Below are 19,676 nucleotides of genomic sequence, written 5' to 3'. Positions count from 1 at the left end.
CACATCATTCTGGGGACAGTCAAACAATTTGGTGACCTTTCACCTCAGGGGGGCGTCAAACAACAATGACTTTATTTACCATTCCGCCCACTTACAATATATACTGCAATTCTTGCCGCATACTTGCATAACGCTGGAGTTCATTCCACCAGCCGTTGTTATTACCGATTACCGCGTCAGTCGTCATGTAGCCACCTAGCCGATACAGTCATCATGTTGCCACCTAGCCGATTATGTCCACGTGCCGTACGCGCATAATGCTGTAATTCATTCCACCAGCTGTCGTTATAACTGATTACTGAGACGGTCGTCATGTAGCCACCCAGCCGATTACGTCCGTCCGGCAGAATTAGTTTATCGAGTCCCATTATGCTTGACACCCACATTGCTGCATGCAGCTATATTTTAAGTTGTGTGTATAGTGCTGCAAATCAAATGGGATGAATACAATTGTCTGAATCTGAAACTGAAAGCAGGTCATCACATATTTTGCCAATGACGGGGATCATTAGACAAAAATGTGTCTGTCATTGGCAAGAGTCATGGGAGGTTTACCGTCAGGAGGATGACAAAAAGTTCGACGTAGGTGACACACCCTGAATTGTTTCCACCACGTCTTATGCACGTAAGATCAGGTATTACCAACACGATGAAGTTCCTCCTTCTTCCTTTATATACCGAACAAAGATCCCCTGTCCATCAATTCACAGACTTCAGACTTCTACATCTGCAAGAGAGACTTTAGAAGAGGAAAGAAACCTATCCAGCTGAGCCGGACTACCTTAACCCCACTTTTACTCTGAATTGATTTGTACGTGTGAAAAAGGAAACTGGTAAGTAAACCCACTTTATTGAGTCTACTAAGTGAGTTGTACTAACTATTAGGCAACTTGTGTTCTGAATCCTATACCAAAGATAATGTGTCCAGTGGTTTTATTTGCTTAATGCAAATGTAAAAACAATAGGCCTACGAATGTGAGGGGCTAAATCCAGTGATATCGCTTAATATAAATTTGTTTATTCCTAAAAAGTAGGCTCATGTTGGATTCACCTGCACGCAGTTATAATACTACATGTGGTATAACTAAAACAGCCTACAATATAGAATAGTAAATTATTATAGAATAATAATCTTCACATTAATCATTAATAGTTAAGTATACTTTGAGCAAGGCCAAATGTGAACATTTATGTAATTTTAAATGCATAAATATGGGATCAATCTGTTGATATTTTCAAATTTCAAATTTTTCAAGAGGGGGAGATTCTTTGTTGTAACCAAACTATCAACCTTTGAATACAAATAGTTTGAGAACAATCGGTTCTAGGCGATACGAGAACAATATGAAGCTAATTATTTGAAATGCAAAGAAAACACAAAAAATGGCAGCACTGGGGCAACGTCTCACACTTCAAAAAGATACTGAAACGGAGTGCAGGCTATGCAGAAACCTCTTGACTAATTTTATCTTTATCATTGCTAGACATGGCCCGAAGAATGCTCTTCTCCCTGCTTTTGGCACTGACAATTCTGGCTGGAGCCTCTAGCCAGGGCACAACAGTATCCGCAACCACGACAGCCCCCGCAACCACCGCAGCCCCCGCAACAACCACAGCGGCCGCTACCACGACAGCGCCCGCAACCACGACAGCGGGCGCAACAACGACAGCGGGCGCAACCACGACAGCGGCCGCAACCACGACAGCGGGCGCAACCACGACAGCGGCCGCAACCACGACAGCGGCCGCAACCACGACAGCGGCCGCAACCACGACAGCGGACGCAACCACGACAGCCGCCGCAACGACGACAGCCGCCGCAACCACGACAGCCGCCGCAACCACGACAGCCGCCCCAACAACGACAGCCGCCGCAACCACGACAGCCGCCGCAACCACGACAGCCGCCGCAACCACGACATCCGCCGCAACGACGACAGCGGCCGCTACGATGACAGCCGCCGCAACCACGACAGCGGCCGCAACCACGACAGCCGTCGCAACCACGACAGCCGCCGCAACAACAACAGCCGCCCCAACCACAACAACAGCCGCCGCAACCACGACAGCCGCCGCAACCACGACAGCCGCCGCAACCACGACAGCCGCCGCAACCACGACAGCCGCCGCTACGACGACAGCCGCCGCAACCACAACAGCCGCCGCAACCACAACAGCCGCCCCAACCACAACAGCGGCCGCAACAACAACAGCCGCCGCAACCACGACAGCCGCCGCAACCACGACAGCCGCCGCAACCACGACAGCCGCCGCAACGACGACAGCCGCCGCAACGACGACAGCCGCCGCAACCACGACAGCCGCCGCAACCACGACAGCCGCCGCAACCACAACAGCCGCCGCAACCACGACAGCGGCCGCTACGACGACAGCCGCCGCAACCACGACAGCAGCCGCAACCACAACAGCCGCCCCAACCACAACAGCGGCCGCAACAACAACAGCCGCCGCAACCACGACAGCCGCCGCAACCACGACAGCCGCCGCAACAACGACAGCCGCCGCAACCACAACAGCCGCCGCAACCACAACAGCCGCCCCAACCACAACAGCCGCCGCAACAACAACAGCGGCCGCAACCACGACAGCGGCCGCAACCACGACAGCCGCCGCAACGACGACAGCGACCGCTACGACGACAGCCGCCGCAACCACGACAGCAGCCGCAACCACAACAGCCGCCGCAACCACGACAGCGACCGCTACGACGACAGCCGCCGCAACCACGACAGCAGCCGCAACCACAACAGCCGCCCCAACCACAACAGCGGCCGCAACCACGACAGCCGCCGCAACGACGACAGCGGCCGCTACGACGACAGCCGCCGCAACCACGACAGCGGCCGCAACCACGACAGCCGCCGCAACCACGACAGCCGCCGCAACGACGACAGCGGCCGCTACGACGACAGCGGCCGCAACCACGACAGCCGCCGCAACAACGACAGCGGCCGCAACCACGACAGCCGTCGCAACCACGACAGCCGCCGCAACAACAACAGCCGCCCCAACCACAACAGCGGCCGCAACAACAACAGCCGCCGCAACCACGACAGCCGCCGCAACCACGACAGCCGCCGCTACGACGACAGCCGCCGCAACCACAACAGCCGCCGCAACCACAACAGCCGCCCCAACCACAACAGCGGCCACAACAACAACAGCGGCCGTAACCACGACAGCCGCCGCAACCACGACAGCCGCCGCAACCACGACAGCCGCCGCTACGACGACAGCCGCCGCAACCACAACAGCAGCCGCAACAACAACAGCCGCCGCAACCACGACAGTGGCCGAAACCACGACAGCGGCCGCAACAACAACAGCCACCGCAACCACAACAGCCGCCGTAACCACATCAGCAGCCGCAACCACGGCAGCCGCAACCACAACAGCCAGCGCAACAACAACAGCAGCCGCAACCACAGCAGCAGCAACAACCACAGCAGCCGCAACCACAACAGCAGGCGCAACCACAGCAGCCGCAACCACAGCAGCCGCAACCACAACAGCAGGCGCAACGACGACAGCGGCCGCTACGACGACAGCCGCCGCAACCATGACAGCCGCCGCAACAACAACAGCCGCCCCAACCACAACAGCCACCGCAACCACGACAGCCACAGCAACCACGACAGCGGCCGCAACCACGACAGCCGCCGCAACGACGACAGCCGCCGCTACGACGACAGCCGCCGCAACCACAACAGCCGCCGCAACCACAACAGCCGCCCCAACCACAACAGCGGCCGCAACAACAACAGCGGCCGCAACCACGACAGCGGCCGCAACCACGACAGTCGCCGCAACGACGACAGCCGCTGCAACCACAACAGCAGCTGCAACCACAACAGCCACCGCAACCACAGCAGCCGCAACCACAACAGCGGCCGCAACCACAACAGCCGGCGCAGCCGCAACCACAGCAGCAGCAACAACCACAGCAGCTGCAACGACAATAGCGGCCGCAACCACAACAGCCGCAGCAACCACAACAGCCGGCGCAACAACGACAGCAGCCGCAACCACGGCAGCTGCAACCACAACAGCTGGCGCAACCACAGCAGCAGCAACAACCACAGCCGCCGCAAGCACAACAGCAGGAGCAACCACAACAGCCGGCGCAACAACAACAGCAGCTGCAACCACAGCACCCGCAACCACAACAGCCGCCGCAACCACAACGGCAGGCGCAACCACAACAGCCGCCGCAACCACGGCAGCCGCAACAGCAGGAGCAACCACAACAGCTGCCGCAACCACAACAGCAACCACAACAGCCGCCTCAACCACAACAGCCGCAACCACAACGGCCGCTGCAACCACAACAGCCGCCGCAACCACAGCAGCCGCAACCACGGCAGCTGCAACCACAACAGCTGGCGCAACCACAGCAGCAGCGACAACCACAGCAGCCGCAACCACAACAGCCGCCGGAACCACAGCCGCCGCAACCACAACAGTCGCCGCAAGCACAACAGCCGCCGCAACCACAACAGCCCCCGCAACAACCACAGCCCCCGCAACAACCACAGCCGCCGCAACCACAACGGCCGCCGCAACCACAGCAGCCGCAACAACAACAGCCGCCACAGCCACAACGATTCCACCAGTACTGATACCCAACAGTATCGTAGAAAGTCTACCGGTAAGTGTTTCACCTAAATAATACACTACAATGACAGAAATTGTATTATGTCATGTAGCCTAAATAACAATAAATTAGGAAAAATAGAAAAATTTGACACATAATAATAATAATAATTACCCGCACTTATTAAATCCTTTTTCCCACCGTCATCAATCACAGAACCCCATCTCCAACCAAGGCTGCAGTGGTTCCCAGCTCTGTGCCTCACAGCCACAGAGCTGTGACCCATCGGTGGCTGGATCCTGTTTCTTTGTGGGTGCCAGACGGACTGCCGGACAGAACTTTGAGTTTGGACTCTCTGGACAGTCCGATGGCTACATAGGCTGCACGTTGTCACCGGACAATGCTTTGGTAAATAACCCTGACAATCGCACAGGTCAATTAAAATCGACTTATATCTGCAACATTGCTAATGTGCTGTCTGTTTGCTGGTTCTCATCACAGGGAGGAGGAGATACTACTTACGTTTGCGCCAACAACAATGGAAGGGTTGAATTCATCGGAACGATCTTGCAAAACGGTCGATTGATTCGACGAACTGTAAGTTTAAGTTCATTCGGCACCTGAAAGTTCCACTTAACAGTAACCTCTTAACTAACTTTCAATGGACGTGCTGACCTCAAAACATTGACTGGCTTCGACTCTGCCTTCTTAGCTTAATGCAAACTCGGTGAGGGGACGCATCGACGGAAACAGAATCCAGTGTACGTTCGCAGCCACCATCCCCGATGCGACAGTCAGAATGACGCCGTCTACCTTTTCGTTAGCTCTTGTCACCGGAGCATTCAACCCCGGTAAGCCAATCGAGTAAAAGCTCAAGAAAGTTTCACACCAACCCTCCCCCACACACACACACACACACACACACACACACACACACACACACACACACACACACACAAGAAACAGGATCATATGATCACAGGATCTTCAATCGCTTATCCTTAACTGTACATGTTCTTAACCAGCCACCGATGTTCTGGGAGCTCCCGAGGCCAGAGTCCAGACAGAAATGTTGGAGCTGGGCAACCCCAACTCCAATAGCACCAACGTCATCACCTCCGCCGGCGGCAGGCCAACCTACCAGGCACTGTCACAAGGTAGGCGGACTAGCAAAGCTCTCGCTAAACCGGTATCTGCATGCTAATCCATGAACAAGCTGCCCGCTTAATCTCTGTCCAGGCCGTCCGCTTATGTGCTAGCTAGGCTGCCCGTTCATCCTCTAGCTAGGCTAGCCACTTTCGTGCTAGCCAGGCTACCAGCTGAACCTCAAGTAAAGTTGCCCACTCCAGTACGCTGCTGGCTAGACTTCTAGCTAGGCTACCCAGTTTACCTCTAGCTAGGCTGCCCAGTTAACCTCTAGCTAGACTACTCAGTTAACCAATAGCTAGGCTGCCCACTAATCCACTAGCTGACGGCCCGCTTAACTGCTAGCAAGGCTATATCTGCTTCAGCGTTTATCTGCATATCCTTTTTTTATTCTTTTTTTGTATTCTTTTTTTTTTTTTTTACTCACTTTAATATTGTATCATAAAAGCAACGTTAGTGGGATTATGAAATAACTTAATCTCTTTCTCTCTATTTTCAGCTCTGCTCATCATCCTAGGGACTGTGAGCCTGACCTTGCTATAAAGCAGCTTTCAGAAGATCAAAAAGTGGCAAAAACCTACATTACATATAATTAACTACATAAAAAAAATATGTACAATTTGTAAAATACTTTTCAATCCTCTCTCTTCGTTGAATGATGCCACTGGATGGCAGAAACAAAGATTCTATTTAATTAGCCCTGAATATAATTTTTGGGTAAAAAAAATTATTATATAATTATTTATTAAACACCAATATTTATTGGTATATTTACTGGTAATTATGGAATGCATTAATTCAGTCTAGAAGTGATGAAATGATTCTAGTCAGAGAAAAAAAAAGGTTTAAGTGCCAGTAGTCGCTGTCGGGACGATTGAAACACTTGTTTCAAACATCCCGTACGTCAACAGTTTGTTTAAAATAAATAACAGGATGTTCAACTGTGTATCCCTAAACATGTTTTAGGACAGGGAAATAAGTAAATTAAATGAAAATGTAGTCGTCCAACTGGTATAAAAGAAGAAATGTGCATCTTGATAATTACGCACAGGACAGAAATATTTTTGTACCTATTTATATTATGAGAAATTATGTGAAATTCTAGCATTGACGAGTAAGAGTACGTAGTATGTTGTCCGGTATGTTGCATAAAAACAAGATTAAAGTCAATAGTTAAAATATGCTGTTTCATTCGTCCCGCATATGTGTTTCAAACAAATGTCAACTTACGTTCAAAGTAAAAAAACAGCGCGATCAGCCAACACTTGTGAGTTGTTGATCACATGATGAAATTATTTGTATACGTAACATCATCTTTGAAAAATACGTTAAACTGAAAAGTGTTTCAATCGACCCGGCTCTCCCCTATAGCTGTTTCAAATTTCAATTCAAGAAATATTATTTCACGAGTTGTTGGGGGGCAATATTTCCACTAATTTTGAAAAACTATTTGCTAAATAATCTTTTCCGTTGGAAGATTCCATCAGGATTGTGTCATAACGCTGTACTGTACTCAAAACAGGAAATAGCCAAAGCACAATCCAAAACACCAGTGGAAACTAGATTGAGAAAGTGTGCAGTTCAAAACGTGACACAGCTTTTACTTCTTCGCCACCTACAGAGTTTGTCATGTAGTACGATTAGGGATGCAAATTATCGAGTAATTCATTAATCGATAGTTGTTTCATCTTATCGATCGATGATCGATTAATTGATAAGCGGCAATTCTTCTGAGAAGCTGAATTTCCTTCTGAATGTGACACATTTAGGTGGTAATTCAACGAAGTCGTTTAGTTGTTGTACTTTAAAATACTTCCACATATTGTGCATTTGGCGTCTTTGTCGTCATTAACCAACTTAAAGTGGCTCCATACTGCACTCCGTTTTGCCCTCTTCATCGTATCAGTCCCGCTTTTCGTTTGTCTTGTCCTGCTTCGCTTGTGTTCCCGCTTGTGTTCCCGCGTGTGCGTCAAGTGCGTCTGGCGTCAAGCGCGCCCTCACGTGGACGGTTGGGGAATTACGGGTTTCTTCTGTGAGGTCTATGACCGTTGCTGCTTGGGTAATTTTATTGGTTGATTCGTATCATATTGAGATGTTTAGTATTATTTGTTGCGTCCCCTGCTCTAAACAATCTAGCCCCCCCGTAGCTCCCGCAATCATAATTATTTGGCGTAGCTACTGACAACATCAGGATATACGATGGATGTTATTCAACCATCTATCTAAGCAACAGAACAGACCGTTTCAGAACTCATCCGCAAAGCCAAAAACACCACCTGTCAGCTCGATCCTCTTCCCACCTCCCTTGTCAAAGCATGTCTACCGTCCATCTCCCCCATGATCACCAACATAATTAACTCCTCCCTCACTACTGGTACCGTACCCCCCACTCTCAAGCTGGCTGCCATCACTCCCATCCTGAAAAAACCTGGTGCTGACCCAACTGACCTTAACCATTACCGGCCCATCTCCAATCTCCCTTTCATCTCCAAAACACTTGAAAGGGTGGTTGCCGCACAACTACAGTCCCACCTTGACACAAACAATCTCCACGAACCGTTCCAATCTGGCTTCCGTCCAAAACACAGCACTGAAACAGCCCTAGTCAAAATCACCAACGACCTCCACCGTGCAGCCGACTCTGGATTACTCACCATTCTCATCCTCCTCGATCTCAGCGCAGCGTTCGACACCACCTGGCATTGGGATCACTGGTGCTGCACTCTCCTGGTTTACATCCTACTTCACCGGCCGTCAACAATTTGTTCAACTAAGCAACCACAAGTCTGGGTGTTCAGGTGTCCCACTGGGAGTCCCCCAGGGGTCAGTCTTGGGTCCACTCCTGTTCACCACTTACCTCCTCCCGCTGGGCACACTCCTCCGTCACCATGGGGTCCATTTTCACTGCTACGCTGACGACACACAGGTCTACATCTCCACCAAACCCACCGCTGCCATCCCCCCCACCTCCCTCATCACGTGCCTGGAAGAGATCCGGAGCTGGTTGAGCAGGAACTTCCTGGAACTCAATGGAAACAAGACCGAGGCCCTGCTCATCGGCTCCAAATCCACCCTCAACAAATCACAACACACCCCAGCTCCACTCATAATCATCGATGGATTCCCAGTACCCTTCTCCTCCAAAGTCAAGAGCCTCTGCGTCATCCTGGACAACACCCTCTCATTCGCACCCCATATTCACAACATCACCCGGACTGCATTCTTCCACCCCCGCAACATCGCCAGACTCCGCCCATCACTGACCCAATCCAGCACTGAAATCCTAGTTCACTCATTTGTCACATCACGCATAGACTACTGCAACGCCCTCCTCACCGGACTCCCCACCAAACTCATCAACAGACTGCAGATCATTCAGAACTCAGCCGCCCGGATCATCACCCGCACCAAATCATCTGACCACATCACCCCTGTCCTCATCCAACTTCACTGGCTCCCAGTACACTACCGCATCCAATACAAAACCCTACTCCTCACCTACAAACTGAGCTCTCCACAACCTAGCCCCCAGTTACCTCTGCAACCTCCTCCAAGAATACACTCCCTCCCGCTCCCTTCGCTCAACCTCTGCTGGACTACTATGCTACTATACTATAAGACACTGTCAGACACCATTACAACATTCAAGTCACAACTCAAAACTCACCTATTCAAACTCGCACACAACGTCTAACTGATCACTGCCTTGATTGTTTGTTTGTTTTGTCTTGTTTTTGTTTTATTTATTTATTTATTATTATTATTTTTCCACAATGTCTTGTTTTTAAACGATTTATGATAACTTTATGCTCTGTAAGGTGACCTTGGGTGTCTTGAAAGGCGCCCTTTAAATTAAATGTATTATTATTATTATTATTATCTAACTATCTATTTATTGTCCATTTGTCTTCCAGCCACCCCATGGGGGTTTATTAGCCTGGGTATACCCATGTTGCATTGCGTGCGATTTCCTTTCGCGCTGCTAGGCAGCCTGGATTCCATGGATCCAATTTTGGCCTGAGATAGGGAACCAATCACAGAACGGGGAGGGACGGCAAGACGATGACGACGTCTATGCGACACACCCATCGTCTTCTTCCTCAATCGAATTCCTGTCGCTCTACATATGTCATCTGGTATAATTAATATGATTGGCTATGAGCTACGTACAGACTCATATGATAGACATTCGTAGTGCCCAATAAACGGCTCCGGACAATCGTAAACCACGCCTCAAATACGAGAAAATGAATGTGTGCTCCCAGACCTCTTCTCAACGTAGATTGAGATGAGGTATGGTAGGCTAGCCTAGGAGTTTATATAAGCATGTTCTAATTCTTATTTTAATAAATGAAAAAATCAACCAGAGATTATCTTCAATCTTCAAAAGTTTATTGATAAAATAAAGGAACAAAACCAAAATAAAACCTTCCAACACAAAGTCCTCTTCAGGGCAAGGAAAAACTCCCCAAAGTGGGGCGAAACCTTGAGAAGGAAGAGGTATCCCTCCTTCCAGGGATTGTTGGGAGTTTGAGGGACGAATCCTTGAAGAGGACCGCAGAATAGGAATTCCTCTTTCCAGGGAGCGAACTTTTTTTCCTAGGATGGTAGGGCAAGTACCACCTTTTTTTTTTTACCTCTGATTGGTTAGAGGGGCTCAGCCTTAGATCGTGTTTTGATTAGTCCTGGCTGTTTTAGCTATCCCTATCCCTGACCCCTAACCCTACAGCAACCCTGACCAATCGGAGGAGAGCCCTTTTAACCAATCAGAGGCGAAAAGGCGGTACTTACCCCTACAATCCTACGTAAAAAAGGGGTCGCTTCGAGGGATGGTTGGGAGATTGGCGCGGGTTAGCAGCTCACCTGAAAGACGGGATACGAATGTATGGTGACGTGTGCACCGTCACATACATGCACCCAGTAATCCATGGAGGACCCGGCCCAGGGGCTCTTTTCTTCCACGCTTCCGCCCCAGGCACAGGTCAAGCGATCCGGTCCATTCCACGGAATGCCTGTTACCGGAAAGCATTTACAATCAAAATGTAACTACATAATCCAGTGAAATCGGTTCGCAAGCAAACTGTTAGATCACTGGCTTTGCGAGACCGTAAGTCTTGCTGATATTGTGGATGTGATATATGGTATGTATAACATTGACGGCTCCACCATCACCCCCTCCACCAAAATCTGTAACCTTGGAGTTATCCTGGACCCCACTCTCTCCTTCCTCCCCCATGTTAACCATATTACCAAAACTGCCTTTTTCCACCTCCGAAACATCGCCCGCCTCCGCCCCATCCTGTCAACTACTGCTGCTGCGACACTCATCCACGCTTTCATTTCATCCAGGCTCGACTACTGCAATGGTCTTCTCTACGGCACCACCACCAAAGTCCTCAATAAACTTCAATATGTCCAGAACTCAGCTGCACGCCTCCTCACTGGTACCCGCTGCAGAGAACACATCACACCTGTCCTCCGTGAACTCCATTGGCTTCCAATTAAACACAGAATCAACTTCAAAATCTTACTCATCACCTACAAGGCCCTCAACAGCCTAGCCCCCCCCTACCTTGCCGACCCCCGGACTAAGCGCCGGACTTGGGGTGATCGGGCCTTCTCAGTTGCTGCCCCCACCCTTTGGAATTCACTCCCCTCCCACATCAAAGTCTCTCCAACCCTATCTTCTTTCAAATCGGCACTCAAAACATACCTTTTACACTAGCCTTCCCCACCTAACTCCCACCTTATTCTTCATGTTTAACCTCTGTTTTTCTTTTAATCCTAGTCTGTTTTATTATATGTCTGTTACATAGTTTTGATAAGGCAATATGTAAAGCGTCTTAGAGTACCATATTAAGCGCTATATAAATTTCATTTATTATAATTATCATTATTATAGCTTTCAGTTTTCAGGTTTCGCGACCACGATCTTCGCGAAACTTCGTTTACAGTAAACTAAAATAAGTAAATGCAGTATGATCATTTGATGATCATAACCGATTAAATTATTTAATTATTCTTTATTTATCAGATTATAATTACGCAAACTCCGCCGCGGAGCATGCTGGGAAAGCATGCGCCGCGACCATGGACCTATTAAAGGCCGCGACGCATAGCAAGCATTCTACAAGAAATTGCTAATAAGACGCTTTTACACAAAATACCAGCTTTTACTTAACGTGTTACTTGGTGTTTGTCGGTAACTTTAATCATGATTTTTTTAATGTGTACATTTTAACCATAGCACCAAGTAATATTAACTAAATATTAACTAAACTAATGTATTGACTGCACAACCTGTGGAAAGTTAGTAAATTGTACCCGTCACAGATTTACACATCACGGTTTTTTTTTTCTACGACCTGAACCAAGGGGGCCTTAAAATAGTTAAAATAGTAAAGCTTCGATGAACTTGGAAGAAGTGTTTTATTATTTATATGATCAAAGCTAATTTATTAAATAATTAATTAATGCTGTCGTTACAACTCCGTGTTTTTCGACTCCAGCTTGACAGATGTTATAATCCACACTGGACAGTAGATGGCGCAGCTGCACCGTAGTAGCCCTTGTTTAGGCTGGGGCGACGTCATTTAATTGCATTTATCCACTTCATTATTTTCTGCTCGTAGTTTTGATTCTCGGGGTATAACGGTAGGTGAGAGTTTGAGTGGTTTTTAAGTGGTTTTATGGATATTTCCTAACGTCATCATGGCTTGAGGTACGACGTTAAAGTAACTGATTTTAATTTGAGGTTTCAAACTATTGGCTTTGTTCGTCTTTACACAGTTTGTGTATGTCCCTTTCTGAGTGAATCCAAAATTGAGAAATGTCGGACCGTTACTGTCAAACGATAACTTAACGACGTTTCAACTTTCCCATTTAGGATACCATTCGGGACACGGCTATAATTAAACCCGTTTAAATTTTACATTGAATTTTAAATATATTAAAAAGTGAACATCGTCGTTTCAAATAACATGATGTCCTACACTAAAGACTAGCTAGGATCGAATGCGTCATGGGGTTTATTTTTTTGGAAATAGTAGGCCTTCGACATAATGGAGAGGACTGAAGAGTACAGTAGTAAAGCTAAATCCTAAATTAACGTAAATATACCTTAAAGTGGGCAAATTCACGTGTACGCACCTATTGTATGTTGTATGTCTTGGCACTTAAAAATAGTAGTTAGCATTGTGTAGCATCTTATCCTTGTTAACTTTGTTGTGTACGGGGAGCGAATCTTTTTTTCGTAGGATGGTAGGGGCAAGTACCGCCTTTTTCGCCTCTTTCGCCTCTGATTGGTCAGAAGGGCGCTCCTTTAGATCGTGTTTCGATTAGTCATAGCTGTTTGGGCGAGTTTAGGGTAGGGTTCGGTTTAACCCTAACCCTAACCATAATCAATCGTAGGCGTATCACAGACGTAAAAGCCGGTACTTGCCCCTACCATCCTACGAAAAAGGGTTTAGTGTATAGTGCTTAGCATCAATATCATTACTTTAACGACAGCAATTGTAAGTCGCTTTGGGTAAAAGCGTTTGCTAAATGTAAATGTAAATTCCATCTTTGTTTTGCCACATCTCGTATAATAAACGCTGTGGCAGTTTTAAACACTCCCACTATGACAAGTCATTTCACGATTCATAAGTAAAATAAATGGACCAAAAAACATTACTATTCACCCACGCAATAACTAACATTAAATGCTGCTATCCCAAAATGGAGGGGGTCATTGCCATGTGAGGTCACTAAAGATCAGACAAAGATCAGTCCATCATCACCACTGCACTGCATTGGGCTCATCAATTGTTTAACATGTCTCCCTTATCAGGTGATTTGGAGCACACGACCTGATGTCCACCATGTCGATACGGGACTTCTCGTTTCCTCGCCCAGAGACGCGGTTCTTCAAAGCTGGCCGACTCGTCTACAAATTCAGGATCAGAGCACGCAGCAGATACAGGCAAAACCGAGACCCTCACGTTACAATCATCTAAAGGAATGGCTGTCAAGAGCTTCACATATCCACACACAAAATAGTCGTTCAACTCTTTTGAGATTTCCTTTTCTTTCAAAAGATTGCATCTTTTGACACTTTTTATTGCCTCAGACTGTTGTCGTTCTGTTTCAGTTTCAGTTTCTGTATTCATCACAAATGTGTAGTGAATGTAAAGCAGGGTCAGAAAGACATAATATACTGCTGTAAAGTAAAATAACGATAGTAACGAGGTCCACGCGATATATATATATCGTCATATCGCTCAGCTAGACATCACGGTGTGATGTCGACTCCACATTCGTTGATTGTCAGTTATTTTTCTTAAAGGGGACCTATTATGCTTTTTCGACTTTTATGACCTATAAACGTTGTTATAATGATTGATAGTCATGTTTTACCATACTAAAGTGTCAAATAATGACGTACATGCATTTCGACGTATTCCCTGCTGACAGTCTGAGGTGGCTGTGCAGAGCGCTAAACACTCGGGACAACGTTTGCGATTCACTTGTTCACATTTCCGGGAAATCATCTACGTAGAGGCACTCCTGCCGCGCCCCCATATGCCTGGTCTAACTGCCCACGCGCGCGCTTCAAGGAAGGTAACCAATCACAACATAGTTGGGTTGGCAGGAGGGGGGCGAGGGGGCGGAGAAGGACGAAACCGAGCATTGACAGAGAATGCTGAAAGCGCCCAGATGAGAGGAAGAGTTTCCCGAAAATCTACATCGTTTTTTGTGTATGGTTAAACATGACTAATCATAATAACAACGTTTATAGGTCATAAAAGTCGAAAAAGCATAATAGGTCCCCTTTAAGCTATTTATTGATTACATTTACAATGTATTTTCTTTCCTTTACACCTGTTCTTCCTGAGAGGATCGGGGTATTGCATTTATCTTTTGCAACAAATGTTGTCTTTGACATGTTGTTTTTTTTGTTGTTTTTTACCTTTTCGGCTCTTTCTGACCTGGAACTCTTAAATGTATTTATATATATCATGTGCCTGAAGTTCAAACTGTTTCCCATCTAATCTAAGATAAGCCATCCATTAAGTACTAATGGTTTGAGCAGTTGCCAAACAAACTATCGTCTACTCTATCTATCTACGATGGATGTGACATGAACTTGTCTGTGAAATACAGTAAGCCTGTGTTGTAATGTCCAACGTACATTTCAGTAATGAGGAGGAAATGTCAGTCGGACTTCTCATACAGCAGGAACTGGAGGTAACGTCATTCAGTCATTCATTCATTCATTCATTCACCATATCATAAATGAATGTGAACACATTAGCCCATTCCTTCAATTGTCAATTGATTCATGCATTTTGATGTGTTCATTATTTTAAAGGGAGACGTCACACTTTTGCTATTTGCTTTGTAAGCTAGTGTTGCTTCAAATCCATGTTGGTAAAAAAATCACAACATGAACTCAGTTTCCGTTGAAAATGTTGCGGGAATTTTGGGCCAAAGACGAGTGTTGGCCGAGCGTGACGATTCACCTGAAATCCGTTCATTTGTTAATCTTTTGACGAGCGATCGCCCCGGTCGTCCTCGCAACACTGACCCCGTGACCTCATCCCTCCTAGGACATCATCAAGGTCACCCTGGAGAACCTGGAGGACCTCCTTCCCTTCTCCAGCATCCACTTCGACGTCTTCCCCCGTATCCTCCCCCCGGATCCCTCCACCATATGGTTGCAGAAAACCGACCAATGAGTGGTGTGGTCAAGTCAACATTACCTATTAAAACAAAACAGTAAGCTGATGAAAGTCAGTCTTTTAGGTTGTCGATAGGTCGTGGGATTCATATTGAGTTGATTTCCACAAAAAGGGGGTTGGACTCTCACAAGCTGTCATAGGTCCATGTTCACGGTGGTGGAAGCTTTGACACTCGATGTGGCCGCCAGACAAGAAGCAGTGGAAGGAGGCTCCCACGCTGACCTTCACCCACGGCGGGGACACTGTGCCCGCCTATCCGTATGTTGTCAGCGTCCTGCTGGAGTCAAACACGCACAGTGGTGGGCTGAACGCGACACACACTAGTCTCTACTACACGCACTGTGCACCTACACTAAGCATGTTTGCATGGCTTTGTTGGGGTCATGCTCCATACGCTGTCCACATTCACTCTTGTCACACACGCCGAAAGATGGACTTAGTGTATCAAATATATGTAATATTGTAATATAGTATATAATATAAGGAAGTATCCTCACCAAGTGTTATGCTTTACTCTTTTAGGGTATCAAACCGACTTTACACCTGTGAGTTGGTTGTTTTTTCCTCATTTATACATTTCAACGTAGTAAATATATGCGGGCAAATGTAAGATATAGTATATCATCCATGATATACATTATGACGATTTATAACACATTAAAGAAGCACTAAACCGTGTGTGTGTGTGTGTGTGTGTGTGTGTGTGTGTGTGTGTGTGTGTGTGTGTGTGTGTGTGTGTGTGTGTGTGTGTGTGTGTGTGTGTGTGTGTGTGTGTGTGTGTGTGTCTGTTTTCTGTCAGTTCATGGCTCGCCTCTGCCAGGAGCCAAAGCCCAAGCGCAGTAAGACAGACACGCCACTAGAGGACAGCATTTTACAGAAATTACTGGCCGCTGAGGCCAGGGTACCATGTCAGGTGATCCGGTGTCATGTGACCAGGTGAGTAGCGTTTGCGTATGGGTCTTTTTGTGAATGAATTAAATGAGTGAATTAGGTATTGATGTCAAAGTGCGTGATTCGTATGTGAACGTTTAAAGTTGTTCTAAGGAGATTGTGGGATAACTATGGAAATATAAGTTGCCAGGTGTGTGTGAGTGGTCCTCCTTGATCGACGCTCGAGGGACGGCATGGGGAGTGTGTCATGTGTGGATGCTGCGGGTTCTCCCCATGTTCTGTCACACCAGAGGCCCTGGGTGGTGGTAGTGTAGAGGCTAGGCTGTTTGAGTCACTCCCAGCTGAAAGGGGCTTTGTTCTGTCCCCTGTGTCCACCGCATGACCTGCTGGCACCCATGAGCCAGATGCCCTCTCCCTCTAGCCCTGACATGCTCATAAATGACCTGTGTCTGAATTGACTGTGAGTTGCTTTGGATAAAAGCGCCCCAACTAGGAGGGAGAATCCTTCGGTATCTCACGATTCGATTTGGATTTTTAATCGATTCCTAATTCATTTAGATTTTTCTCTTCGGTACATAGGTTTGCTTATTTCAGGATCCACTCCAGTTCGCCTTGGGCTGGGGAAGGCGGTGTGGCCAACGATGGCAGAGTGAATTTTCTATAAGATTATTTTTTTACATTCGTAAAAGTCGCACCGATCGATTGCAGTAGCGTCAACACACCTTAACAAACCTAAGAAAAAATTAAGAAAAGATTTTGTGAGTGGATTCAGAACCACAGAAGATAAGAACCAGGACTCTCGAGTGAAGAGGTTATTCCCCTGCGCCTCCTGTTCTTAACCCTGACTGAGGGAACAGTAGACAGTAGTCGTTATATCACTGGGGTTTCCTGGCTGTCGGCAGTGATCCTCAGAGGCCATGCTCAACTCCTTACAACCCGGGGGGATCGGATGAAGACCATGTATCGATCCACAACCTGTCCGCTCCCATTTTCCTCACACACACTCCACTGATTCTACCTCTTATGAAAGAGGGGGGTTGACAGCCGGTTCACTCTGGCGAAAGTGATGATTTAGAGTCACACGCGGTGGGTGAAGGCCCCCCAGGAGTGTGCACTCTCACACACCGGCCTCTTTCTTTGCTCCCCCCCTCGCAGGCACACACTGGCAACACACGGGCGCTTCCCCCATCCACCTTTTGGTAGTCCAGCGATGGCCCGAACGACCTCTGACCTTAACAGCAGAGTTCACCGTCCTCCCTACCTGTGCACACGTGCACACAAGCTCAGGCCCGTGATTCGCGTTGTACGGTTCTTTGACATTGAACGCGATTGTACGTTGTGATTTTTTTCACATCCATAGGATGTTTTGATGACAGGCGGAGCATAAGCTTGTCTTCACTAGGTTAAAGGTTGAGTCTTTTCACCAGCGCGAGGATTATAGCAATATTCGCGTAGAATATTTGCATCGCGGCTGATGGGTTTTAAGGTGCGGGTAAACGTTATTGTTCATCAGGCGTGAAGTGACGGATGCCTTGGGAAGAGGCACTCAGACTTCACGAACAGAAACAAAACCTGCGTTCGCAGCAGAGGGGATCATGTGGGGAACGAGTGGTTTAGGGAAAAATTGCGAAATCATCGGATTTTACCGCTTGATTGCTGCGTCGATAATCATATAGGACAAATGGATTTGGTTTCGGGTTCGCTGGCTCTTCACTGAAGCCCTCTGTTTGCGTTGCTTATTGAGAAACCTACAGGCGTCAACCAGTCCCGGTCAAGCGAATGTTTCAACCGAAATATGATCAGAGAGCCAAAGGGAAACGCTGTCAGGGCTGGGGCAGTCAACCGTGAAAAGGTTTTAATGGCTGCATTGTTTTCATTTCATTTATTTGTCCAACAAAGTGCCAGCAGAGCGGTGACTAACCCTCCGCCGGAAGAGCTACGGGAGTCGGGAGAGCCAATCGACAAGGTGAGGCCGTCTCTATTCTCCCTGCTCACCCATCCGTCCGTCTTTTCCGTCCGTCCGTCTGTTCGGTGTGTTTGTTCTGGCGTCGGCAGCCCCTTTCTTGCCCTGTCACACTTCCACTCCCCAGAGAGGACGCATCCGAATGCTGCAGTTCACCCACGTCGGCACTCCGTCGTCCACCCCTCTTATAATCAGCGCCCTGTGTCTCTTTGTGTCTTCATTCCCCACGCGCGCACACGCACACACAGGCACGCACACTAAAAAGCAGACACACACCAAAGCACACGCACACACACACACCAAAGCAAACACACACACAAAAGCACACACACACACACACAAAAGCACACGTACACACACACAGACACACACATACAAAAGCACACACGCACAAAATCACACACACACACACACACTGGTGGCGTCTCTAACTTTATTAGCGCCCGGGGCCAACATTAGCGCAGACAGGTGGGATAACGAGTGTGAGATTAAGGTTAATAATAGAAGTACATCTGTGTGTGTGTGTGTGTGTGTGTGTGTGTGTGTGTGTGTGTGTGTGTGTGTGTGTGTGTGTGTGTGTGTGTGTGTGTGTGTGTGTGTGTGTGTGTGTGTGTGTGCTCGTAGTTCCTGGGCTATGTCTCGGTTTTTTGATTCACAGCAGAATCCTGTAATTACCTCTCCACCTCCTCCCCCAGCTACTTCCTCCTTTCTCCTCCATTGCCCCCCTCTCCCTGCAGGCAGAACTCTCCCTCCTGCAGGCCACGGGGGAGAGTTCCCCTTCCACCCTCACCCACCCCCACCACCGGCACTAACCACCCCATACTACTTCCACCAGCGCACCACCAACACCGTTCCTATCACCACCCAGCACCACGACCACCAGAAAGACCACCACCACGAACATCATAAATATATATATATATATATATATATATATATATATATATATATATTTATGAGCGCTGAAAGTGCTCATAAATGGCCCTAAAAGTTACATAAAGTGTATACAAATGCCCATGCATGGATGTTGATTGTAAAACCAAAAGCTTTACTAATAGGACAGCTGATGATGAGCTAGATACTAGCATGAGCTGGATGCTGTTTTTCTAGGGCCTGTAGCATAAACGATCCAGGTGGACAGTATCTTCTACACTGCTCATTGTTTATACTTTTTCAATCATTTCGTTTTTCATTCAGGGTTTGCGAAAATACTTCGGGACGAAGAAATGATCAAACCCCTTAAATAATACCGAATGTTCCCTGTCCTCTCTCTCTCTCTCTCTCTCTCTCTCTCTCTCTCTCTCTCTCTCTCTCGCTCCCTCTCTCCCTCTCTCCCTCT

General features: G+C 47.7%; 2 protein-coding genes across 3 annotated transcripts in view; both read left to right on the top strand.

The window, feature by feature from the left end:
* Window positions 1-1,700: 1,700 nt before the first annotated feature.
* On the top strand, window positions 1,701-10,653 carry LOC130370412 (GATA zinc finger domain-containing protein 14-like; the record flags this gene model as incomplete). Its single annotated transcript, XM_056576169.1, has 10 exons — window positions 1,701-1,783; window positions 2,538-3,010; window positions 3,186-3,190; window positions 3,330-3,370; window positions 3,948-4,112; window positions 4,212-4,669; window positions 5,641-5,772; window positions 6,261-6,283; window positions 10,044-10,054; window positions 10,491-10,653. Coding segments are annotated over 10 exons (1,554 nt in total), but the record flags the coding sequence as incomplete, so codon positions are not given.
* A 1,595-nt stretch (window positions 10,654-12,248) lies between these two features.
* LOC130370171 (membrane-anchored junction protein) overlaps window positions 12,249-19,676 on the top strand; it is an 8,242-nt gene continuing 814 nt past the window's right edge. The window contains exons 1-8 of one of the 2 annotated variants that reach the window (XM_056575883.1): window positions 12,249-12,415; window positions 13,593-13,724; window positions 14,941-14,989; window positions 15,352-15,427; window positions 15,672-15,782; window positions 16,006-16,028; window positions 16,283-16,419; window positions 18,274-18,340. In XM_056575883.1, coding sequence (XP_056431858.1) covers window positions 13,615-13,724; window positions 14,941-14,989; window positions 15,352-15,427; window positions 15,672-15,782; window positions 16,006-16,028; window positions 16,283-16,419; window positions 18,274-18,340 — 573 coding nt within the window. In that variant the 5' untranslated portion in view covers window positions 12,249-12,415; window positions 13,593-13,614. Of the gene's footprint in view, window positions 12,483-13,592; window positions 13,725-14,940; window positions 14,990-15,351; window positions 15,428-15,671; window positions 15,783-16,005; window positions 16,029-16,282; window positions 16,420-18,273; window positions 18,341-19,676 lie in introns of both variants that reach the window. The other variant, XM_056575884.1, reaches the window with a different exon arrangement.

Source organism: Gadus chalcogrammus, chromosome 17 (genome assembly GCF_026213295.1).
Source record: "Gadus chalcogrammus isolate NIFS_2021 chromosome 17, NIFS_Gcha_1.0, whole genome shotgun sequence".
Taxonomy (NCBI): Eukaryota; Metazoa; Chordata; class Actinopteri; order Gadiformes; family Gadidae; genus Gadus; species Gadus chalcogrammus.
The sequence above is the reverse complement of the archived record's forward strand: the minus strand, read 5'-3'. Positions and strand labels throughout refer to the sequence as shown.